The 25,992-nt window shown below is 47.1% G+C and overlaps 1 protein-coding gene across 1 annotated transcript in view; it reads left to right on the top strand.

Moving 5' to 3' along the window:
* Positions 1-831: 831 nt before the first annotated feature.
* The window catches only part of LAMC1 (laminin subunit gamma 1), a 67,219-nt gene continuing 42,058 nt past the window's right edge, over positions 832-25,992 (top strand). Inside the window, exon 1 of the mRNA XM_063165475.1 lies at positions 832-1,222. Within this exon, the coding sequence (XP_063021545.1) occupies positions 832-1,222 (391 nt within the window). The remainder of the gene's footprint in view (positions 1,223-25,992) is intronic.

Genomic DNA, 25,992 nt, shown 5'->3' with positions numbered 1-25,992 from the left:
TGAGAGCTGTGTCCCTTTTAGCCCCCTCAATGCAGGAAGGCCGTGGAGGGGCTGGAGCACGTCCAGGGAAGGGAACAGAGCTGGGGAAGGGGCTGGAGCACCAGGAGGGGCTGAGGGAGCTGGAAAGGGGCTCAGCCTGTAGAAAAGGAGGCTCAGGGAGACCTTGTGGCTCTGCACAGCTCCTGACAGGAGGGGACAGCCGGGGGGGTTGGCGTCTTATCCCAGTAAACAAGTGACAGGATAGAGGACATAGTCCTAAGCCAAGCAGGAGAGTTTGAGGTTGAACATTAGGAAGAATTTCTTCATAGAAGGGGTGTTAGACAGTGGAAGGGGCTGCTGAGTCCCCATCCCTGGAGGTGTCCAAGAAACGACTGGACGTGGCATTCAGGGCTCTGATCTGGTTGGCAAGGCAGGGATCGCGGAAAGGTTGCACTCGATGATCCTGGAGGTCTTTTCCAACCTGAGTGATTCGGTGATTGTGTAAAGGGCGCAGTTTTGGGGCTGTGCCGGTGCGGGTGCGCTGGCAGGCCCGGCGCTCTGCCGCGGTCACTCACTCGGCGCTGCAGTGAGGGCGAGGGCAAGAGCTGCCCGTGCTGTGGGAGCGGGCCCACCGCCGCCATCGCCGCTTTAAGCCGGCGCATTCCGCGAGGCGGGGGCAGCTCCAGCCCGGCTACGCTGCGGGACTCCGCTCCCGGCCTGCTCCGCGCCCGCCCCGCCTCGCCTCGCCTCGCCTCGCCCCGCCGGGCCTCGCCCGTCTCAGCCCGCGGCCGGCGCGGAGCGGTGGCACCCGGCGAGCGAGCGAGCCTCCTCCGTGCCCCCCGCAGCCCCGCCATGGGGGGCGGCGGCGAGCGCTGGGCGCTGTACCTGTGGCTGCTGTGGCTGTGGGCGCCCGCGCGGTGCGGCGCTGCCATGGACGAGTGCGCGGAGGAGCGGAGCGGGCGGGCGCAGCGCTGCATGCCCGAGTTCGTGAACGCGGCGTTCAACGCCACGGTGCTGGCCACGCACACGTGCGGGACGCCGGCCGAGGAGTACTGCGTGCAGACCGGGGTCACCGGCGTCACCCAGTCCTGCCACCTCTGCGACGCCGCTCAGCCGCACCTGAGCCATGGCGCCGCCTTCCTCACCGACTACAACAGCCCGGCCGACGCGACCTGGTGGCAGAGCCGCACCATGCTGGCCGGCGTGCAGCACCCCACCGCCGTCAACCTCACCCTGCACCTCGGTAAGGGCGGCAGCGGGCACGGGGCGAGGCACCGGGGCAGAGTTAGCCTGGGCTCCGGCGCAGGCTGGGCTGAGCTGCTGGAGGGCAGCGCTGCGAAGGAGAGCCGGGACTCCTGGAGGACAAGGAGGTGTCCACGAGCGTGCCCTGTGCGCGGTGGTGTCCCCGGGTGTGTTAGGACCAGCACAGTCAGCTCTTCCAGGGCTAATCCTGCCCCTGTCCTCAGGCCTAGGGAGGCACATCGGGAAGGCTGTGTCCAGGTCTGGGCTCCTTAGGACCTGGAGCAGGTCTAACAGAGGTTGTGGAGATGATGGAGAGATTCGAGCATCTCCCTCACGAGATGGGAGTGTTCAGCTTAGAGAGGAGATGGCTGAGAGAAGCCCTGTCTGTCCCTGTCTGCAGGGAGGGCTCAGAGGCTGGACACAGCTCCCTGGGTCCCAGCAATGGGACAAGAGACCATGGGCAGGAATGGATGCCCAAGAAGTTCCATGATGGAGAGGTTCTTTCCTGTGCAGTGACCAAGCACTGGCACAGAGACCAGAGAGGCTGTGGAGTCTCTCACTGAGGATATTCCAGACCTGTCAGGACACAATCCTGTGCTCTGGAATGTCCCACCTTGAGCAGAAAGGCAGGACCCAGTGACCCACTCTGGTCCCTTCTAACCTGCCCCATTCTGTCATTCTGTGCTGAAAGGTCACCTGTACAATGGGCATTGCTGGGGCCATGCCTGGGTGAGTGCCAATAACCAGGCCCTGGGTGGTCCAGTGTTCAGGGGCTGTCATTGAGTCCCTGCTCTGGAGGTCCTCAGCCATGCTCACCAGGTCTAAATCAATGCTGCCTGCACCCCATGGCTGTGGTGGGATCCTCAGCCAGGAGTCTGGCCCTGTGCTGGTTCTTCATCCCTCAGCTGATAGATTACTCACATCTGCTCAACAGTGCTTGGTAAACTTGATTTTCATCATTCTCGAGTGAATATTGCAGGGGTTGCTCCACTGCAGTCTGCATTGGAGGTGCTGTTGGTTTGTGAGAGGAGAGGCCTCCCTGCCAGAGGCAGCTGGTGGAGCAGGTTGCAGTGATTGTGTCCCACCCCGTGCACCAGGGATCATTGAGCCATTTAGGTTGGAAAAAGAGTAGAAAGAAATTGTTCCCTGTGAGGGAGGTGAGGTGCTGTGGATGCCCCATCCCTGGAAGTATCCTAGGCCAGGTTGGACGGGCCTTGGAGCAACATGGTCTAGTGCAAGGTGTTCCTGCCCATGGCAGGGAGTGGAATGAGATGAGCCTAAAGTCCTTTCCAACTCAAGCCATTCTATGATTCTGTGCAAAGACCTTTAAGATCGAGTCCAGCTGGTAACCCAATACAGCTGAGCTCAGGACTGGATTATGGAGTTTTCCAGGCAACAAGCTTTGGATGCAGGTGGGAGATGTTGGTTTGGAAAGTGGCAGGCACTGTGGGGAATCACATGTGCCGGGGCACATCTGCCGTGTATCCTCTTTCCCCCTGGGGCGGCATTGTCCTGTAATTGCTGGGTGGGTTAGGCGTGTCTGCAGCCAGCATTGCTGCTGAACTGTAACAGCCAGTCAAAAAAGGAACGTGAATTTCCTGATTGGTTGTCACTTCCAGAGGTTTCTTTGGGATAAAGTGTTTTAGCCTTCGCTTTGGTTTGTGGACAAGCTTTTCTCTTCTGTTCATTCAGTTATTCAAGCTGTCATGACATGGAGGAAGGGTAATCATTTAAGAACTGGAAGACAAGACAGCTGAGAGAAGGGTGAAACCACAACTTATATCCTCCTGTCATTAAATCAAATAAATATTAAAGAAAGCCCCACTGCAGCCATTCACAGCTTCCAATCAAGAGCAGATGTTGAGCATTAAGTTTAGTATCAATAACAGTCTAATTCATGAGAAAAATGGTGTTAGGGCTCGGAGAGATGGATCTTGTGAGAGCTCTCACCTGCATTGGTGAGATGGAGTTGATGGCACGGAGTCCTGTGCTGGGGTCACCTGATGAGCACATCCATGTGCCCCCGAAGTGTTTCCTTCTGTTTGGAGCTTCAACATAAATATAACACATAAGCATATCTAATAGTCCCTCTTTGTTTTCTTTTCTTTGCACATTAGGAATTTTTTTTCAAAAGTCCTTGAAAGCAAAGATTTGATCTCAACTTCTTTTTTTAATAACAGTCATTGTAATTCTCATTATCAAGGCAAGACTCACACACCCATCTGTATTACTGCTGTGCTTGGTTTTGTGTACCCATGTGTATATGGGTGTTCTTTGAGAAACAGTACTGGGAGCATTGTGCTGTGTCCTGAGCTTTGAAGAAATGCACACATTTTGCTGAAAACATCTGCATCTTCAAAATACTGTAGCACTGCAGCACTTTCACTTGTGTTCCAGGTTTGTTTGCAGGCTCTTGGAGCTTTGGGAATTTGCTTTGCCATGTTTTTTGAGTAGAGTACAACTTTAAAGCAGAAGCTGCCTGACCGACTTTGATGTATTTGAGTGGTTTTTTTGGCCTGATTTTTCCTAGTTAGGTTTTTGAGAGGGATATTTTTAGTATAAAGCCTTTTAAGAATCAGAAGCTTGTTGTGGCCATGGTGGTGGTGAAGTTGGTTTTAAGATGACAACAGCAAAGCATTTATCTCTCTACACATGTGCTGTGTGATTCTCTGCATTGCTGAGTTCGTGGCAGGTTGAAGAGCTGCTGAGTACTAACAGCTCCTTTTTAGCCTGAAATGCCCCAAACTTCTCTGCAGCATTGCTCTTCCCTACTTTTGTGAGGTCTTAAAACCACCTTTGTTTGAGTGAGCTGCTGGGTGCTGCTTTTGGGTTCTGTGTGCCCGCAGGCACTGAGGTCTGTGGGACACTTAATTATTGACATCACTAAGAGGCAAGGAGCTTGACGAGTATTTATGCACTGGGTAGGACATAAAGGCATTCTGAGGCACAAAGCCCTTTCATGCATTTAGTTCTGCCTGGTCTTTGAGGATTAAGCTCTGTGCTCAGACCCATATCCTTATTTGATGCTGCAATTGCCTTCATTTCTGAAAGTGTTGGTGTCCTGAATGGTTAATGCTGTTTTGCACCTGGTCAGGACCAGCTGCCTTGACTCTGGGTTTTATGTGCATGCTGCCCTGTGCTGAGTTTTTTGGCAGTTTGAGATGTCTTGATTAACATCCAGCAATGTTCAGTCCATGTAGAGCAGCATTAACATTTCACAGGGGCCTGCAAGAGGTCAGTAAGAACTGCAGGTCTGTTGCCAATATGTGAATGTGGATTTCCTTGAATCTCCTTACAATGTGCAGTTCAAAGCAAGTTTAAAAACCTTTAGTTTTGGGACTAGGTGCCAGCACAAAACCTGCTACAGGAAAACACAGCACAGATCACTACTACAGAGTTAAAGGCTCGGATCCTGGCAGTGTTTGGAGATGACATCTGTGCCCAGAAGTTAGGGTGCTCCCTGGGGAGAGAAGAATTGGGGTAATTACCACTCCCTGCACCAGGAACATTAGAGTTACACAGGCTGTTTCTCTTTGTATGAGAGGGTATTAAGACTCCCTAAGTAAGGGTGGGTAAAAGGCCTGGAGACACAAATTTGCAGCTGTAAGTCAGGAGAAGGGGGAGCTGAACCTGTTCATAGGGTGGTGTCTGGATAATCAGGTTAGTGAGTGAGAGGAGGGGAGAGCATTGCTGTGTCCTTTCTTCCACATTTCTTAAAAGTATCCCTTGGCTTCCCCATTTTCCATTTCCTCAGTATTTATGACTTATTTAGACATGACCCAGCCAGTCTTTTTTTTTTTTTTCTTACTGCTCTCCTACTATGTTTCCATATACTCCCAAAAAAAGGCACTTTGAGGCAGTGGTGCCAGCTTTGAAGTAGAAGATGGAAGCCAAGGCCTTACAGTGCGTTGTCGGCTTTGTTTTTGGAGCCAGGGTGTCACGTTATTTTTACTGTCTGTGCTGTTTGCTTGTCCTGGGAGCCTGGGATAGCTCTGGCATCTCCCCAGTGCTTTGTGTGCATACACTTGAGCACAGCATTGCTGTAGACCCCTGACACACAGAAGCAATGCTGTGCTGTTGGAGATGCTCCCTTGAACACTGGAAGAAGGGGAAAAGAGACAAGCGTGGAGGTACATGGAGTATTTTTGGTTCTAGGTGCTCTTGCTGGGGCAAAGGTTTGTGTTTTTTCAGAGCAGATTCTCACTCTTTCCTTCTGCAGCTCTAATTTCTGTGTGCTTTCTGTTGTTTCTACACTTTTTAAAATCCACTTCTACATGTACCTTTGTGTTCCCAACCAGCTCTGCTAGAGCCACCTCTCATTTTTCCCCACCACTTTTACTTTCTGGACAGTCTCACACCTTGGTTTCAGCTGTTGTGATTTGTGACTATCCCAGGGTTTTGTTCCTCGGATAAAGAGGAAGCTTCCTCAGCATGCTGGTGGCTGTTCCATGGTGGGGTGGCTCCATCTCCACTGAGAGCAGCCATGCTTTTATCAGCTGTGAGCTCAGAGCAGTCCAGTTCCTGGGGCAGGTGCCTGTGCTCTGCATCTCAGCAGGGATGGCGTCCAGATGTGCCTGACTGATGATGCTGGTTGCCTAACTATGGATTCAGGGCTATCTGGAAGGCAGACAAGATCAATTCCTTCCTCTTCTGTCATTGCCTCAGAAGACAAGACAGTGTTTGGTGCTGGAAGCAGCCCTCTGGTAGGCTGCCTGTCAGGAAGAAAGATGAATTTTCTGGTTGCCTTGGTTAAAAACATGTCAGCTCCTGAAATCCTTACTATAGACTAGCCTGGAAACTCATGTCACCAAGCTGGATGGTGTCTTGTATACATAAAGAAAAACTTGTGAAAGCTGTTGGTTGCTGAAGAAATGAATTACCCACGTCCTTCCCCTCCCCCTTTCCCACACGCTCAGTCCTTTATTTGGCTCTGAGGGAGCTTGGTTATATATACACTTTGCCGGCAAAGCTTGGTTTGAGGCATGACTGCCATTTGAAGGCATTTACAAGGAAACCCAGGCGAGTTGCCAGTTCTTGTGCTCAGCCCTGGCTTCATCTGCCCGTTGTTTTTAGCAGACCAGAGGTTTTTCTGAGTACAGAAAACCAGTGTGTTTTATTTTTTTCCAGAAGAGAGAGCTATAAAATGTGACTTAAATCAAGTAGATAGTTTATGGCATTGGGATGCAGTTGCTGTGTTTTACTCAGTGCAGTGATGCCCTCAGTTTGCCAGTTATCCCATTAAAGCTTTATGAGGCTGCGGTTTGCTGCTTTCCTTAGGGAACCACGGTGGTAAAACCAAGCGCAAGCACGCAGGGTGTAGGTATGCAGGTGAAGCTGTGCCTAGTGTAGCTGCAGTTTAAAGACTCGCTGGTAATTGAGGCGCTGGGAGGGCATTTCCAGCTCCAGGGCCGGTGTTCAGGGCGTGTCAGGAGCCCGGGCTTTGCCGTGGTATTTGTGGAGCCCTCGGGGAGACGCTATTTTAGTTGGTCTGGCAAAGGCTTGATTTACATTTTGCAGGTTTCAACACGAGTGCCGAAGAGATCGGGGCTTTTAGTGGCCAGCAGTTATTCAGTGCAGTTATATAAAGGTATCACTTCCTGCATTCACCTCAAATTCCCAAGTTTTTCTCCTGCTCTGTCTCGGGATGCTGATGCTGCTGCCTGATGGAACCTTTGGGTTCCATCCTGTGGGAATGCTGTACATGGCAGAACGTTTACTTTGGGGGATGGAGAGAGCTGGAGTTGTGTGGTATTTTGCTGCAAAACCAGCTGCTATATGTGGTGCTTGCCCTGAGTTGGTAGAAGAAATAGTCACAGGTTTTCACACACTCAGACAGTTCCTTTTGTAGGTTTAAACCTTTGAAACAGTTTGCTACTCAGAATTGTTAGCGTGCTGAAAAGCTTCTGGCTTATTAGGTACCATTTCTCTTGTAGCCTGAGGCCTTGGGAGGCTCTTGTGGCCTCTCTGAGTCTGCAAGTGAAAATCCCAGGCTGCCTCTTCTCATGGAAATGAAAACCAGGATTGCTCTGCGAACAACACTTGGAGAAAAGAATTTCCAGTGTGGATGGATGGGATGGGAAACTTGGATCTTGGGTTCACCGTGAGAAGGAAGGCTGTGAGCATTATGCTTACCACCTTTGTCTGGCTAAGACCTCCTGCTTGTGTCCTGGGGCCCTAATTCAGTGCTCACCCCCACTGGTGGGGCCATGCTGAGTGAATTTACCCTCTGGCTGCATGCTCTTCCCTGGGCTAACTGGGGTATGGGATCTGGCATGTTAAACATCATAAAAGTCACCATCTCTGGTCTGTAACAACCTTTGGAAGCTCACCCTGGCTGCTGCCCCCCATATGAGCTCTGGCATGCAAAGAACCATTCTAGCCTGCTATTACATGTCTCCTAACCATGAGATCTTGCTTATTGGTGGCTACTACAGTGTGTTTTGAGCAGAAAATAACATGAGTTTCACAGTTTTCCAATAATTTGCACAAATCTTGCTGGGTCTGCTGTCCCACCACACAGAAAGGAATATGTTTTCCCCCTCCCAGATAGCCCTGTGTGTCTCAAATCAAGCTTTACAGCCCTTAAGTCAGGGATCAATGTGGCTGCTTGTGTTGAGGACACCACTAGCTGTGTTTGAAACTGTTTGTGCAATTAGGATAATCTCTTAGCCATTTCCAGAGGGTGTACTGGCGATTGCTCTCACTGTCCACAGCATTCATGAGTAACTTTGGGTATTTAGCAGTGTGCTGGTGATGTTGGTTGTCACATCAGCATTGATGAGAGCTTCCCAACAGCTGCTAACAAACCATGAGATCAGGGAGCTGCTGCTAGCAGGCATGTGCAGGTGCCAAACAGGACCAGGAATACTGAGAGGAGAAGCTGCCTTTTGTAGCTTGCCAGACCAAAGGTGCAAGCTGCTGGTAGCCTTGGTGGGCTTTTAGGTACTTTTGAGGTAAAACATAATTTCTAGGAATTGTTCTCATGTAGAAGCTTGGAAAAGGGTGAAAACTCATCAGCTGTAACAGGATCTGAAATAGCAAGGTAATTTTATTTAAATTTAAAGAAAGCCTCAGTCTTTTTTTCTAGCAACACAGCCCTATCTGAGAGCTCTTCCACCAAAAAACCCAAATTCCCACCAACCGTCTCATATATTATTCAGTGGTCTTCAGCATTCTGTTTGAAACTGGGTGGCAAAGCACTTTTTGTTTCCATGCTTCTACTTGTTTTAGATATTCCAGTGTGATAGTCATCAAAGAGCTGTTTCCAGTGGTAATCATGCCTGCAGTTCTGACACAACACAGCTGTGTTCAGCAATGGAGAATTTCAAAATTTCCTCATTTAGAAATATTATCCAAAAACTATTATTGGACTTTTTTCTTCTTCTTTGGCGGGTAAACTAGTACCATCTTGTACATGGGAGGTACATTTCCAGGGGCTTGAGGCCTTATTTGTACAGTTGTTTGGGGGTTTGGTGTTTTTGTGGGGGAAGGGGAAGGGGAAGACTTTTAAGATGTTTGTAGAGATGATACATTGAGAACTTGAAAAGAGCCAGGGTTTGTGGGTTCTTGGCTCAGCTTTCTGCAGTGTTGTCATTTCTGGTACAGACTTTGGTGTGCTTGGGGAACTGTTTGTCTGGCTTGGCTTTGCAGTGGGTCCTGTGTTTTACAGGAGAACAGGGTAAATGGCCATTTCATCCTTGGGGGCTTGGGGTGCTCCTGTGGGAAGGCCAGGGTGCAGAACCAGGGTTAAATGGCTTCAGGAGTGGCACCTGGCCTGACCTCACCTTCCATTGCTCTTAACCCTTTGTAATGGGAAGATCACCTCTTAAAAGAACATCCCTAACCCCCTTAAACCTATCAAATATTAGAACCTACTTGGTGACAGAGATTGTTCAGCACACCTGTGCTCGAGTGGGCAGTGGCTGGCTGGACATGGTAGCCCTGGGTTTCCCAGTGAGTTGCCTGAAATGCTCATTCCTTTTGGTGCTCCAAGGCTGAGGGAGTGCTGAGGAGTTTGGGCTTGGCACCAGCCCAATTCTAAGCACTCTGCTTTCTTCTTACAAGTTTGGTTTTTTTTTTTTTCAAAGTCTGCTTTATAGCTCAACCTACTTGGCATCAAAAAAGACCTTGTTCCTAGCACAGTGAGCAGCTGCTGGCCCAGCATGCTGCACTTGGTCCAGTTTGGTTTATTGTAGTGGGGGGAAAATATCAGAGGTGCTCCACAGGTTGTTTTTTAATTTTTAAAAACTTTTCCTTTCCCTGTATACTTTGTTTAAGGAAGGGGAATCTTTCTTATCTTTGAATTAAAAGATAATGTGTCTTGGAGACTTTTTAAGGAAATGGTTGCATTGAACCTCCTCAAGAGGGATAAAGGCACTGTTGGTGCCTCCACAACCTTGTAAATACAGTATAAGTCATGTACTTTGAAAGGCTCAGTTTGTTTTGGGTGTATCTCCTATTGAGGTTAGTGGAATGAAAAATCAGTCCCTTCTGGAAAAAGTCCCATTAAAATGCTTCTTGATGTCAGTTTTGTGTGGGACTGTTTGACTGGGAGAAAAGAAAATGTTCTTGTCCTGGGTCAGCTCTGATTGCAGTGATTATTTATAGTCCTTTCATCTGCAGTGCTTTGCATGCTCCCATCTGCTGGGATATTGCAATGGGATTTTCTTCCCAGCAGCTTGCAGGGCTGGTCCCTGGGGAGCAGCCCTGGTCAGGCTGCCCTTGCTTCTCAGCTTCTGAAGAAACGTGGGTTATTTATGAGGATGCAGCGTGTCTCCCTCTGTCCTGCTCCCGCCTGTGGCTGTCAGGGTGCTGGGCTTGGCCCACAGCCTCCTTTTACTGGGTGGCAGCAGCTGATGCTCCCCTTCAGCTGCTGCTTCCTCTGCCTTTGCTGGCTGCCTGCTGTGGTCCCATGGCTCCTGCTATCCTCCCTGGAGATACACAGGGCAAGGAATTTCTCAGCACTGAATATACTTGATGAACTTGTTAAGAAGCTGTTGATGAAGTCTGTGGTTGCTCAAAGCTTGCAGATCTCTTTACTGTCCCCTTTCTCCCTTTTTTCTCCTTCCTGAAGCTCCTTGCGGTCTTCCTGGGTTTCCCCTGCTCCCCACTCCTGTTTTCCTGGTGCTGGCATGTCCCTGGGCTGTGCAGATTCGGGAGGTAACCCCCTTCCTGGGATGAGGTTTTTTAGCCGAGATCTCCCACAGTTGTAGTCCTGGCAGTAGCCTTGGCCTGCCTGGAGCATTGGTGCAGCCCTTGTACACTCACTGCTTTATGCATGTGCACAGACAAGGTGCTGGTGGTTTCATTTTGGTCCAATGGCCTGAGAAATACAGTGCAAGTTCAAAATTTATAAATGCTCAGTACTCCAAAGTTTCTCATCTTGCACGTGTTAGGGACTGGGCAGGGATGGGAGCCCCTCATCAAAGGGCAGTTACAAATTTTCCTCAATTGAAGCCATTTTTTTTTGTCATAAAACCAAATGTTTGTGTCTGGTGCTTCCCAGCAGGGTTGTGAAGTTACTGAAAGTAACTTTGGAGTAAAGAGAGTTGGGGCTGCAGGGATGGGGCAGCTGCTGCAGAGCCAGTGCCACTGCCACAGCAAAATGTGAGCTCTGAATAAAGCCACAACCCACTATCATTGTGCAATGTCTGCTTAATGAAATCTAGTTTTTAGCCCACTTGCCCTCCCTGCCTTGTTCTTCTGGGGCTGCAGGTGGAGCTGGGAGGGTTGCTGGGCACTGGGATGGCTCTTGGTGCCCTCCATCCGTGCTCTGCAGGCACGAGTTTACTGATCAAATCAGGGGCATTGCACGAGTCACTGCCCTTCTGCTTTCTAAGCAGAGTGACTCTGCACCCTGTGTGCTGCCCCTTTCTCACACCCTCCCTCCCCAGGGCCAGCCCACGTTGCAGGGGGTGAGCAGGGATGGTCCTGGGACACCTAAACCCTTGTGGAACAAAGTACAGATTATTTTGGAAGTAATGATACAGAGATGAGCTTTTCCAAAAGCTTTGTAGCACTTTCAGGAAGTAAGGGCCTTTTTTACTGTTAGCAACTTCAGATGTATTTTCTCTGCGACATATTTCCTTGTAGCCCTATTTTCCTATACTTCTGTTCCTTCTAGGATGTAGGAGCTGTGTCAGGAGAAGCCACAGCTTTTTTGGGAGATGCTGGAAAGGCTGTGAATCATGAACTTGGGGCACTCCTTTGCACCCCACATTGGTTCTCCCAGTTCTCTGGCAGACTGCCACCAGTTTTTGAGCACAGAGCACACAATTTCATAAAAAGATAATCCAAGAGGCACTCTTAGAAGATCTTTAATTTCATATCCAGTTATACATTTAGAGCTCTCTAGGAAAATGCATTTTTCTGTGGCTCTGAAAGTACAAGGGTAGCCCTGGGAAAGAATATCACAAGATTGCCAGAGATTGTTTGTTGCCTTTCTGTTCTTTGATTTTCTTCAAATTCAAGCAAAAACATGGCAGTAACATGGTTTTTTGATGGTAAGTCATGTTTTGCTCATAATTCATAGCCCCATGGTGTTGAAAATTGCTTGGAGCAGCTATGGTGCAGCTGTGGCATTGACAGCTTATGAACACCACGGTCACCAGCTGGGTACAGGCCTTGTAAAAACTCTTGTGTCAGGGAAGGCACTGGGCTAGTTATGTGCTGCATTTGAAGCAGTTGGCTCTGGTTTTGTTGTAGTTACTCAGCAAATTAATGGTTAATTTATCAAGGATTTGGATTTGCAGTTAGAGCAGCGCTGTGGTCTGGCTCTGATCTCTGCCTGGACAGTGACACTAACGATTGTGTGGAAAAGGTTAAAAATGTTCGTAGGAATCTCAGTTCTTCCTGTTGTGAAACCTTGTACTGAATATGTCTCCTCATTAATTTGTCTGTGAATCTATCACTTTCTTCACATCAGCCATTCAGTCTGTTTTGTAACTCCAGGGCTGTGCTGTGTTCTTTTGTGAGCTGCGTGTTAGAACATTAACATGCTGCTCTGCTGGGTGGGAGGGACCCTGTCTTGCAGCCTTTCTGTCCTACAAATCCTGACTTTCTTTATTGCTATTACCCAGAAAATGTCAAAGTTGACTTGAAAGCAGTGGGAGGGAATGAAGTGTTTTGAAAAAGGTTGATGCCATGGATGGGAGCAGTATTGAATGCTGGGGTACAGAGATGGGCTGTGGGAAGAGAGGTGGTTCAGCCAAAGGGACAGAATTTGGAGTTGTTAATCTGCTTCATTAGAGCTGTGTACCGGAAAGTTTGAGCTGTGCTTTGAAATTCACAGCAGTGCTGGCAGCCCCTGGCGTTTGTCCTTCCTGCAAACAAACACACAGCTGCTGGGATCTGGCATCCCCGGGGCTCAGCACCCCACTGTGGCCTTGGGCCCTGCAGAAAGCTGCCCTTGGCTTCTGGGAAACCACAGGAGACATCCAGGAAAGGAGGTGGTGTTGCCATTGGAGCCATGAGGACATGAAAGCAGGAAGGGTTTGATTCACATCTCTGCTCTGCGTGTGTGATTGCGTCACACGGTGAAATGTTCTCTGCTGAACCCCTCTGAGGGGTGACATGGGTGCTGGCTTGCTTAAATAATTTGCTGGTGAGAGTCTGAGCTGTTGTTGTGGTTTGACACTGGCCAAAAGCCAGGCACTCATGAAAATCATTCACTTCTTTCCCTCTGCTTTAGCTGAGCAGGGGAGAGGGGAAAAAAACCTGAAAGGCTAAGTGGTAAGGATTAGGAGAAAAACACTTTAAGGACAAAACAGGTTCAAACTTAAACAGTGTAAAGAAAATCTGTTATTAACAGAATTAAAAGTGGGTAATGAAAGCTAAAATAAACTTTTAGAACACCTTTTTCCCCTTCCAGCCCCTCCTTCCTTCCCACCAACAGCACAAGGGAAGAAAACATGGGGTCTTTGATCAGTTTGTCACTTTTAAAAATCTTTCTTCAGTTCACTGAGGGAGAGGAGTGTCTTTTGCTATGCTATGGGGCCCTTTCCATGGGAGAGGAGTTTCCTGTGGACTTCTCCAACATGGTTCTAATTTTCATGAGTAGCAGTCCTGCCTGACCTGCTTTAATGGGAGTCCCTTCCATGGACAAAAGGTCTTCCCAAACTATGTGGCATGGGTCCTTCTAGTTCATGGTGTAGTCTATTAAGGATGAGCTGTTCTAGTTTGGAAGCCAGGGTCCTCTATCTCTGGAAGCAAAGGCCTTTCTCTCTCTGTTTGGGTTTCTAGAGCTTTATAGCACCCACTTGCTCTAGCCATGAGCACCTTTTCTCATGGGCTCCAGGTTTATCTCTGCATCCCCCCATACACTTCACCAAGTACATGGAGACAGTTGTATTCTAGTCCTCACCATGGCTTGCAGAAAAGTCTCAGCTCTGATGTTCGGAGCACCTCCTCCCCTTCTTTCCTTTCACTGATCTGAGTGTTGCCATGTTGTTCTCATGTGTCTTCACCTTTTCCTTGTCTCTGTTTCAGGAAAATATTGTTGTTCGTAGGTTTGTGTGTTCTCAGACTCAATCAGTTGAAAAGTTCTTACAGGGTTCTGTGGTGCTGAAAGGTTGTCTGGTCTCCTTATCGGGGAATTGCTCACTGTGGTCCCCACCGCGGTGCTGGCACCATTCAGCTCCTCTCTTCGTGCCACCTCTGCCCTTCTGCTCTCAGCATGGATGGCTAAAAGCAGCTAAACAGGCCAAGTTCTCTGTGAGCTGTGCTGAGATGGCAGCAGCTGTGTGGCCCTGGCTCTGTGGCCCCGGCTGTGTGGCTGCTCCCAGTGCTGGGAGGGCCTGGACCCCACCACCCTCAGAAAAAGAAGAAAAAAACTGCATGTGTTATTTTTCCTTCTTAAATACATCATCACAGAGGCATTGCCACCTTCTCTAACTGGGCCAGCAACGTGTCCATCGTCAGAGCCTTCAGAGATTGACTCTGCTGGACACAGTAGAAGCTTCAAGCAGCTTCTCTCTCAGAAGACACTTCTGTAGCTTCTCTCACCCACCAAAAAAACCCCCCAGACATACAGATAGAAATTCACATTTCTAACTAACAGAAATGTGAATGGAGAAATTGAGTGTGTGCTCCTGTAACAGTCTCTGGTCTTGCTTTGTTCAGGTACCTGTGCTCGAGGGAAGCTTATTTTAAAGCATACAGCTGAAATCTATCAACCTCTGGTTTTCTCCTGCTGATGTCTTAAAGCTGACTTTCAGCAGAGGTAGCCCTCCAGAAATGGCAATGGATTGCAAAAGGTTTTGGCTGGATAGTAGGCATGGAGCCTGTTAAGGGTGTTGTGTGTTCCTCATCCACTTACCTGATGTTTGGCTACCCTTGGGAAAGAAGTGGCAGTTGCTTCAGTGGTACTACAGGGTGTCTTGTCAGGTGTAAAATAAGAATAGCCTCAATAACAAATAATAAAAAAGCAGTGGTGGCTTTCCACTTGTCCTGCTTCCTGAGGTAGATGCTGAAGTCACTTTATTCTTGCATCTGCTTGCAGAGAAGAAAGAGCCTTTAGGCCAAGTGACCATGACTTGCACAGTGGAACATCATGTGCTTTTTATCATAGAGGTAATGGTTAATTAATTAAGTTCTAGTAGCCGAGGTTTGCTTTGAAGTGTAAACAAGCATTAGTAGTTGAAAGTGTGTGTAACTCCTTGGTCTGTGTGCTTTTTTTGCATCCTTTACAAAGGCATGTTTAAAGATTCTGAAGGGGAAGATTCATATCTGCATTGGAAAAGATTACTAGTCATTCTGAATCAGTAATTAAAAAAGGATTAATAAATAATTGGTAAGGAATTCCTGAAACATCTTGATTTACTGTGCCTAAAGAACACATGCCACACTGTTTTTTGAGGTATCTTATCAAGGTAAAACAATCAAATCATCATTAAACTTCCTTTCAGTACTTAATGGGAACTAATAAGAAAGGTGGGTACAGACCTTTTAAGAGTGATAGGAAAAAGGGTGGTGTTTTTAAACTAAGGCAGGGTTGATTCATTTAGATACAAGGAAGAAATGAGGGTGGTAAAACAGTGGAACAGGTTACCCAGAGAGAAGGTGGATGGAAACATTCAAGGCTGGGTTGGGTGGGGATCTGAGCCACCTGCTCTAGTTGCAGATGTCTCTTCTTTTTGCAGGGGATTGGACTGGGTGGCCTTTAAAGATTTCTTTCAACCCAAACCATTCTGTAATTCTCCAGAGTGAAGTATAAGCCATGAGGATGAGCTGGTGGGAGCTTGGGTTTTCTGTCAGGAGCTGCTCCAAGACTTGCTGTGTAACTCTGTACTGTATTGCCAGGCCATTTTTGTCCTGCGCATCTGCTGCTTCCCCTCTCTCTTCTTCCACCAGCACCCAAGGCTTTCATGCTGACAGTCATGCTTTGTGTTCAGTTGCTGTGACAACAGAGTGCAAGGCAGAAGCATTTTGTGTGTGAATTGTGCAGTGCCCTTGCAGAATAGCTGTCCTGGGGCTCAGTGGAGTGCTGGAAGTCTGGGCAGCAAGGAATGAAGGTGTGACTTCACAGCCTCTCAGGGTACACTGCTGTCTCTCAGCCCTGCCCACTTAGTGCAGCTGGGGGCAAGGAACCACTCAGCCCTTGGCTGGTAGGATCAGCTTGCTTGCTTAGTGCCAGCAGTTAATTTGATGGAAAGATAACCTTTTGGTGGCCTTGAGGTGTGCCTGTGGCCAGGTAAGTGCTGGCTGGTGGGAAAGAGGCACCAGGGTGCACAGCCCAGGGATGGGGGACGTACTTAGACTGGTCACAGACAACTTTGAAAACATCCTAAAACTTTTTTTAGAACTTGTGTGATGAGAATTGAGGAAGAAATTCCTCCCTGTGAGGGTGGGGAGGCCCTGGCACAGGGTGCCCTGAGCAGCTGTGGCTGCCCCTGGATCCCTGGCAGTGCCCAAGGCCAGGTTGGATGAGTCTTGGAGGAGCACAGTCTAGTGGAAATTGTCCTTGCCATGGCAGGGGGTGGAATGAGCCTTAAGGCCCCTTCCAACTCAAACGGTTCTGGGATCCTCTGATGCTAAGAAAAACTCAAAAGTGTGGATTATGAGAAGCTACTGTGAGCTTTCAAAACTCAGACTTCTATAAAAGGAATTTGAAATTTTGACTTTTATGTCTTGCACGTGGGAGCAGCTCATTAGGTAAAGCAAGAAATGAGAAAAGGTTGAAAGAGATCACAACACGTTTCTGGGGGAGGGCTTTCTTAGAAAAGACATTCATGTCTGTATTTAAGTTAAAAAGCTGAATTCTTGTTGTTTTACTTCATGCAAGACCTCTTTATTTGGAGATTGAGCTGTCCTAGCTTGTTTTAGCTGACTTTGCATAAGGAATAATAATGAATTAATTTTTTTTTAAATAATAGCCATTAAGTGGGCCAGGTGATATTTATGCATGTGCTTGACTGGCCTAGAAGCAGATTCAAGGGCAACAGAGGGATCTACACAAAAAAATAACTTGATAGATGGTCCACTTGTTTGTCTTCCTAAAGCTTTTCATCACTGTTAAAAAAATAATGTTAAAGTAAAAATTTCCCATAAATGATGTTGAAGATGAGGCTAGTGGATTCCAGTTCAATTAGAATTATAGGCTTATTCATTTTAGAATTAATAGCACTAGAATAACTTGCTTTTTCGTTGGTGAGTTCACAGTTTTTATGGTGATGGATGAGATGAAGCTCATGAAGGAGTTTTGCCCCTCTGATATTCATTGCATATCTAAAAGTTAAACATAAGGAGAGAGGGAGGCTGAAATGATTTGGTTAATTACTAAAACAGCTCTTGCTCTTGCATCAGCATTTCTTTCTTTTCATCTCTCAGGAAACTTTTCAACAAAAGTTGGCATATGTGCCTCCCAGGAGGAGGTTTTCTTGCAAGTCACCTGCCACCTGTACAGAGCTGCTCTTCAGAGACAGCCAATGAATGGTGATAAATCTTTGCAGTTTATAGTAATAAAAATGGTCATGCCTTCTGGTTTTGGGGACAAAAAAAAAAAAAGGTGTTCTTTGATCTTGCAAATGAATTGTATTTATTGGTCCTAGAGAGAGGATTGAGGGTTTTTTTGCAACTTTCACCTACTTGCTTAATCTTCTGGGTGCCTGGAGGAATGGAAAACAAGTTTAGCATACCTGAGGGCTTTTCTTACTGAGGTCTCCCTTTAGTTCTGTCCTGCCCACACAGAGCTGAAGATGAGCAAGAAAACCCCCAGAGCAATGCATTTTTGCATGGGTATGCAGCAGTTCCTGCCCAGTCAGCTCTTGCTGGAAAGATCCAACCCATCTGCTGACCTGGAGCTGCCTCTGATGTGCTGGGAAGAGGTGCTGAGATCCCAGTGGGGTGTTCAGGTTCTGGGGTGCTTGTGTAGGGTGTGCGCCAATGACATTTTTGGTTTAATCCTGGTTGGAAGCAGAGCATGAGGACAGATGCTGTTCCATCAGATCAGGGGAAGCTCCTTTGCAAGGCCAGGCACAGCACTGTAATGCAACTTCATCTTTCCCTCTCACTTACATTTGGGGGAAAGGTGGTGAAGAGTCAGCTCCCTCCTCCCCAGACAATGCTTGAGAGCTGTCCCCGGTGGGCTTGGTTTCAAAAGCAGTGTCAAGTCCCTGGAAGATGTAAGCTGCAGAGTCTTGTTGGGGCTTTTGGAGTGCTGAGCCCTTTCTTCCTGCTGGGAGAGACTGAAAAACCTCTGTATCTTCTTATTTTTGATACTAAATGCATCCCCACCTCCAAAGGCAATGAGTGTGTGACTGCTCTGGAGCAGGGTGTCTCCAACTCCAGCACAAGCTGAATCCTGCCAGCAAGGCAAGCAAGGGCTTGTTAGCTAAAGATAGCGTGCACACATGTGCACAGGCCGGGGGGAGAGAGCTCTGCAAGCACTCTGATTTACAGGCATCCTAGACATCCTCAGCAAAATTAAAGGAACCAGATGCATCCAATAAATAATGAGCCATTTAAGGTTGGCTTTATCCCTTACAGCAGCTATTTTCAATGGCAGCCATACCAGGTGACACTGCATCACATGAGCATATAGGGCACTGACCTTTGCATCAGACTCATCTCCCATGTGCCCCAGGAGACCAGGCACAGGTTTTTGGCATCTCTCCTGTCTTTGAGGTCACTATATGTTTGTAATTCAGTAATCCCTGCAAATCATTTGGGCTGCCTTCAGTTGTGGCTTGTGCTGATGTGATTTGGGCTGGCCCTGAAGAAAGTTCTGTTCAACTCTCATTTAGTTATACTTCCTTTAGATTTATTAAATAGCTGTCTTTTGTGTGGATGGAAAATGTTAAAAATAGAGCACTCCAGCCAGGCGGGGCTATTGTGTTGGTGCTGACAGGTTCACTGAAAGCTGAAGCATGTCTTGTATTTTAAGAAGCACCAGGTTTTGGAAGGAGTTCTACTAGCTGATGTCCTCTTGACCCCATACTAAGGAGCTGCTTTTCTGAGCTAAGAAGAGACTGTCTCTTGGATAAATTGGGGTTTAGTGTGTTACTATTCACTAGGTCGTGTGATTGTTTTAAGCAATTGACTGAGCTTGGGATTTCTGAAGAATTGGGGTTTTTCTTGTCGATTGCTGTGCAGGCATATATTAGGGAACAAGGCACAAGTGATGGTACCAAGGAAAAAATGACAGTGTAGTGATCTGTACCATACAGAAAAATAAGTTTTTGCAATTTTCCTTTCCCAAGTAGTTGTAACTGCTGTAAAAACCAAATTCTTTGTTTTCAGGACCCCTAACTTTGCTGAGCTTGCCCCAGACTGAAGCCATGGCTTTCAAATGAGAAGGTAAAGGCAGGCAAGACCTTTATTTTGTGGGATTCTTTTACTATGAAAGTATATGTGTCCCCAAACATAAACCTGAGCCACAAGTATCTCTGGCCATCGTGGTTGCAGAGACAAGATTCCAGATGTAAATAGTGCAGGGAATGATGGAGAGCGATTTCCTGATTCTCCCAGCTCAAGCTGTTTGCTTTACAACAGCTGTCAGCTGCTAATATCTGCATTTTGTCATTGTGGAGATCTCAGCAGTGACCACACAGCTTTTATTGCTCTGTGTCTGGTGGTATGAGCAGGCACACAGGCTGATGTCAGGCCTGTGTGGGCACTTGCCAGGTGTTGTCCTGTATCCGTCTGTCTGTCTCTTGTGCAGCTGTGAAAGTCACCTGTAACTTGTGTGGAATTGCAGTTCTGTGGGAAACTGGGATATGGAATAAACAAAAGGGAAAGGTAACAAGCTGGGGGGTTGTGCTTTTTTTGTTTTTTTTTTTTTTTTTTTTTTTGTTAGCCTTCCTAAAATGGCAGGAATAAGGGGAGGTTTTCTGAAGTTCAGGTTTTGGCAACTTAGTCATGACTCCCTTCTGCCTTCCATTGCACTGCACAGATGTCCTTTTTGCCTTCTTGTCCAATGAGAATTCCCTCTGATTTAGTAGGATCATCTAACCTTGATAAAAAGAACTGGATTACTTCCTGTTGCTTACTGGTTGTGCCTTTGTTCCAAAAGTGCTGAAGTTTATTGCTTTGTTGGCTGTGGCTGGTGTGTGGCAGTGCTGAGGCTGGAGCTGGTGGGCAGCACTGCTCCCTGACTTCACATGGAGCACAGCTAAATGTGTTCAGAGTGAGTGCATACATGTACTTTCCATCTGCAGAAGTTAATTGTAAAATGATTTTAATGTATCTGGAGATTTTTAGTTGAAGAGCATTCAACTTTCTTTAAAAAAACAGTGGGGACTACAGGTTTTTTATGAGAAAATGCGGTTAATGCTGAGGCTTTTTTGGGAGTTCAAGTGAGTAGCATGCTTCTGTAAGCCTTTTTTTAAAGCTTCTATTTATCCTTGTGGTCATAAGTTATGAAATAGTCACTGCCATAGGTCATAGTATTTCTGTGCTAAATTTGGGTATATAACTGGCAGCTTGCATTTTCCCTGGGAACTTTGTTGTCAGGTTGGTACAGCAAGCTTTAGCTCCTTTGCTGTTGAGGGGAAAGAGATTCTTCATTCCATTCCTTTTTAATATTTTTCTTTTTTGCATCCAATGCATTTCTATTCACTGTCTTTTCCATAGCTGTGGAAGACACTGCGACTCAGAGTGGTGGAGCTGTTGCAGCCACTGGTTTTAGTGTTTGTCTTGCCTCTTGTGTCCAAGATTACCTTTCTTCTTTGTGGTTCCTCACTTTGTTTTGCCAAACCCCTGTATTTCAGAGCTGCTTCTTGCTTGTGGCTTTGTACCAGCTTGGGAATCTCCACATAATTGTTCTTTGCTTTTAGTGTGTGATAGAAGCAGAATTGTGCCAGGAGGTGAAAGTGTAGAAAGCAATGAAAATCTGTGAAAGAGATCCAGGGGTTTTCCGTGATTCTTTCCAGCTTTTTGCATATGATTATCTTTCATTTAAAAACCAGCAAATAGCACTATTTTATTTTTTCCCCTCTGATATTATAACTAGTCAAATTTTTATTAAAAGAAATAAAACTAAGAAAGGCAGACCCAGAGATCAGTGGTCTTCACCTGGCTCTAAGTGCCTGGACTTGAACAGCCATGGCAAATGATGTGGTTTCCCTTGCAAAAGTGCAGTAAAAAGCCAAGCTGCTCTTCATGCCTTCCTCTTTTGTTTACTGGTGATTTTCCCAAAATTAAATGCTGCTGACGAAAGGGATTGCTCAACACATGGGAGTAGTTGTCCCTCTGGGTCTGTGGATGATCTGCCCTTCTGGCAGAGGCAGTGCAGGACACTCCATGGCCAGGGCTTGGCTGGGTTACAGTTTCCAGCTGGGGCATGTTGGAGGTGACATGTGGTCCAAGTAAAAGTGACTGGGGATGCTCAAGCAAGAAATCTTTCCAAGGTACTGCTCTGGTGAAAAGAGTAGAAATGGTACTGGGCCAGCTTGAAACCTCAAGGCCAGGTCCATGCTGCAGGTAGGTGGTGGGTGGAAAGCCACCATGTCTGGCTTGGTGCCCAGAGTGCGTGGTGTTGGAAATTCACGTGTGCTGCAAAAAGTCCTTTATGTGTTCTACTTATTGCTGGGCTTTCCAAAGGTGTCATCATTTGGGCTGCTGCCAGCACCAGGTGGACACCTGAACAAAAGAACATTCAATCCCCCCAGACTAGGTTCTCTGTATCCATAGTGGCCTAAGTGCTGTCACTTTTTGCTGGAATACAGGAATACCCCATGCCAGGCTCACCATGGCCCTCAGAGGCTTGCAGGGTGTGTTCCAAGGGTCTGTTGTCCAGCCCAGCTGCCCTCTGGTACTCCAGCACACTGCTGGAAGCTAAGAGGCTTTCCCTGAGGATTTCTTAAGCACATAGGCATTAAAATTCTCTCCAAAAACACAGGGAAATAATTAGGGGTAAAACCCTAGGAAAGGAACCTGGCTGATCCTATTGTTTCTGGGATCTGCAGCTTTCCTGTTTACTCAGCCGGGCTTTGAAATTTTTGTCCTGCTGCTTAGAAGTAAAGTGCAACCCAAACCAGTGTTTAGTTCCTTCTATTTTTCTTTGTATTCTAGGGACAGCACAGCCCCTGAAAGGAGGCTTTGCAGAGCTAGAAATTTCCAGGTACTGGTTGTTACTGTGCTTTTCTGCTGGAGACTTGCTGCCTTTGAGGTGAATTAAAATGTTTAAGAATTTCAATTATATAAAGTCTTCTATGTGTATGTATTGGGAATTGACATACATCTTCAGTGCCTGACCCTGCTCTAAAAAAGTTCAGTGGGTGATGGAGAAGTAGAAGATCCATTGGACAAGACTGAACGTTCTTTAGTGCTGTCTGGTAACTGACCATCCAAATGGCCTTTGCCCCTCCCATCCACTTGGTCTGTGTGGGTGAGGAGAAGGTTCTGATTTTTGGGGATCTGGGAGTGGCAGGCAGCTCTGAAGTTGAGGGTTTTGTCAGCAAGCCGAGATTGCTGGGGGCTCTCAGCTAGATGCTTCCTTCCTAACCTCTTCAGCAGAGCACTCTCAACTAAATGAAGTTTTGCCAAAATAAGCATTCCTGCTTAATAGCAGTATAGCACCAGGAATGGCTCTGACTTTAAAGCCTTAGGAAGAGGAGTTGTCTGGACATTGTAACAGGATAACATTTTTATGTACTTATTTTTTAAAGCAGAAGCCTGGATTGCAGAGACAGATTTCAAGTTCTTGATCTGAAATGAACTGGTAGGGAAAATGCCAAATTATTTTTCTGGAGTAAGAAATGCTTTGTACCTCTACCCAGCCTACTCATGGGATGATGCCCCTGGAAGGAGCAAGGTGCTGATCTACAACTGTGATAACTGATTACAGCTTTGTTCCTGAAAAATGTCAGGGACATTCTGTTTCTGTCCCAGAAAAAGAACAGAAACAAACTTCAAAACCGTGGAGGTTGCTATGAAACAAAGTGTCTTCCCCTTGGCTCTATTAATAAAGCCTTTAAATATACTCAAAGCTGAATTCCCTTGCCATTGCTGGTGAGGTGCAGTGTCATGTATGACTGGGGAGGTATGCATCTTCTCTTATCACCAAACATGTCTTGGTTGTGGATTCACTGAACTACTTCAGGCAGAATTAGGGTCCTGTGTGCTGCCTGTCCTGTGTTACTGGGTACAGAGGAGGGTGGCTTTCTGTTCCTATTTTGTGCAGGTGGAGAAAAATAATTTTGATATTTTAATACTTCAAAATTTTTTGAAAATATACTTATTTTAGAAAATATAGCTGTCCAGCAGATAACACTTCTGGTTATGTTTTTTTCTCTCTGGCTTTAACAGTTTCCTTAAAAGGGTTTGTGATTTCTTAGTGACTTACCTTTGGAAAGCTTGATGCAGTTTGTAGGAGGGACCATGTTACCCCAGACAGTGCCCTGTGTGTTCCTGCAAGACCCAAGGATGCAGCACTGCCTTTGAGTCTGCTGCTTGCAGACTTCCAGCAGGGGCAGGTTTGGGTTTGTAGGGCAGAGATGGGCTGAGGGTCCTGGAGCCAGCTCAGAGGATGCAGCATCTGTTTCCATCTGCAGTGCTCAGCAGCAGTCCTGTTCATTTTGGATAATTCTGTGTAAAAATCAGACCTGAACAATCTATTCTATGCAGGACAACAGCCCTAATGAGGAAACCTGTCTGTGTGCTGCCAAGGTGCTGTGGAGCCCTGTGTACCCAGGTGTTTGTCCCCAGCATGGAGGGCTGTGACAGTGGAGCACGTTGCCCTGCAGCTGCAATGTGCTCTGGCTGTGTTACTGGGCTGGATGCCCTCCCAGGGCGGGTGTCCACGTGGAGCCTAGGATTAGATTTTGGTCAGTGAATCCTGAGGCCCCTTCAGCTGACTTAGTGTGGTTGCTCTCCAGTCTCCTGGCTGCCTTAGCTTGGGTGCTACTGATTGTCCCTGGAGATCAGCCATGTATATTCTCAGTCTGTCTGTCTGTCTGCAGCCTGGACCTTAATCCCTTTCTGCTTCTGTTCATAGTAGAGGTGAGTCTAGAAGGGACCACAGACCCTTCTGGACTTCTAATCCAGACTTCTGCTTGGAGCAGGATCAATGTTGAATTCAGGCCAGGTTACCAGATTTGTCCAGTCTCATTTTGGAAACTTCCAAGTTCTCCTCCTGTCATTTGTTCATGAAGTGATACAGTAACTCACATTGGTGTTGATGCCAAGGACATCTCCCCGTGTAGTTGTGCCTCTTTGGATTTGCACAATTTCTTGGTCATGACAATTGTGATTTTCCAGGTAGCAGTCACAAAGCAGACTGCTGAGCCCTTGCTTGTTAAGCATCAATTACCAGATGACTTTTCAGATGCGGTTGGTTTGGGGGCTTACATCTGTGTAACATGGAGATACTGCCTTAAGAAAAAACACTAAAGTGACTGGAAAGAAGGAAAAGGAGAAATTGAATTGGTGACCTCCCTGCTGGGTCACTTATTTCTGTAGCTGACTGCTTGGGAACATGTCATTCAGTGCATGTGCTGGGCCAGGGTTGAGGGATGTCTTGTTGCCCCTCCTGGTCCCCTTGGTGGGATGTGCTTGCTTTGAAGATCTCTGGACTTGATGCTTTCCTACTTGGAGACTTTCTTGCCAGTTTATATTTTCTGCAGAGCTTCATGCATTCTTTCAAGGAACAAACACCTAACTGGTAAGTTTACAAGAAATGAGAAATGTTCTTCTCTTTAGGTGTTCCCTGAACCTCAGTTGCAGTAACTGTAGCAGTAAATGAAAGGTGTGAGTTGTCCTGGTCTCTCCAAAGGGTTATTAAACATCGGAAGACAGCAGTGGTGTTTGGGCCCTGGAGCTAGGGAGTGCTTCTGACATGGCAGAGACTAACATGCAAGGTGAGTGTTGCACAACTGGGTGTTAGGAAAGAGTAGATGGAGCTGACCCTTCTCATAGGTGAGTGGGGTGGAGCAGCTGTTGAATCCTGTTACTGGAGCTTGGAGAGGACCTGAGCTGTTCTGAGGTACCTGAAAAGCCTTACTTCTGAAACTTTCTTTAAAGCTTTGAAGTTTTAAAATGTTTGAAAGTAAAAAGATGTGGCTAGAAAAACCTGCAATGAGATTTCCCCTTCAGGCAGTTTAGAACCCCTCTCCACATCACATCTTCCTGGGCTGATTTCTGCTACTGTCATTAGCATGCTGATCTCTGAATTGGAGTTTTTCTACTGTTCTGGAAAGCAGAAACTGAAGTAGAAGTAACAGCTCAAGAAAAGTAGGAGGTGTGTATGGAGTGTTGGCTGAACAAGCCTGTACTTCGTGTGTGTTTGAAGGTGAGGGTGATGCAGAAGGCACCTCTCCTCTCCTCATTGCTGGAGCCTGCTTCAAAGAGCTCCCCCAAGCTGGAAGAGGAACAGATGGTGCTCATTTCTGAATTTACAGTGTTTCCTCCTCTGTCCCCACTCCATGCAGACATATGAAATTACTCACCTTATTAATTCCAGAGACTTTAGTAAACATAATGTGTAAATACATACAAACATCTACTTGATCTGCTCTGGTTTGCATGTCTAGGAGCAGTGCTTTACAAAACTTTGCTCCCAACCTTGGGCAGCGGAGGAGGAGTGGGAGAAGGAGCTCAGGCATGCTTCTCTTGTCTTTGCTCAAGTCCACCTCTAAAGCAGCCCTCTGAGCTGGTCTGGTATGGCAGCCCTTTACCCAGGGCAGGGTCACCCCAGCTGTTTCAGCTGGGCTGGGGGGCTTAAAGCCCATCTGCCCTTTTGAACCTTGGAATAAAAATGGTCTGTTGTGATGGAGGGGAAATGAACCTTGGTCATGGTTTCATCTGCCTTCTTAGCATCCTCAGGATGGATCACTGTGTGCTCCCTTTCCAGGTCACCATCCTTGTTTTTGCTGATATTGTGGTTACAGCTGGTGAAGTTGAGCTCCTGAAGAGTGGATGGCATCAGTTAGATGTGTTTGTGCCACTCAGCACTGCAGGGGTTGGCAGGAGCCCTGCTGGGCAGACATGGGGTCACTTTGATGACCATCTAGTTGGAGGCTTGACTTGGTGTAGAGCAAGTGATGCAAAAGCTGTTTTCTGCCCTTTGTTCCTGAGCCTCAGGTGGTAAATTCTGCCAGATGTTACCAAGGGAGGGCAGTCACTTTCCTAATGAGTTTAACAGGGTTTGGGCACACTTATCCATCCTGGGACAGCCGTAGTGGCACCTCAAATTGTTGTTCCAGTGATCTTAAGAATTTTTAAAATGAAAGGTTAAAAAAGCCCAGTTCCTTCCTAATCCTTCTCTGCAGCTAGGAGGGTATTTGGGTGAGGAGCAGGTTCTCTAGGAGAGAGAAGGAACAGACTCATGGCCAAGTT

Source organism: Melospiza melodia, chromosome 11 (assembly GCF_035770615.1).
Source record: "Melospiza melodia melodia isolate bMelMel2 chromosome 11, bMelMel2.pri, whole genome shotgun sequence".
Lineage (NCBI taxonomy): Eukaryota > Metazoa > Chordata > Aves > Passeriformes > Passerellidae > Melospiza > Melospiza melodia.
This window is presented reverse-complemented; position numbering and strand designations above follow the sequence as displayed.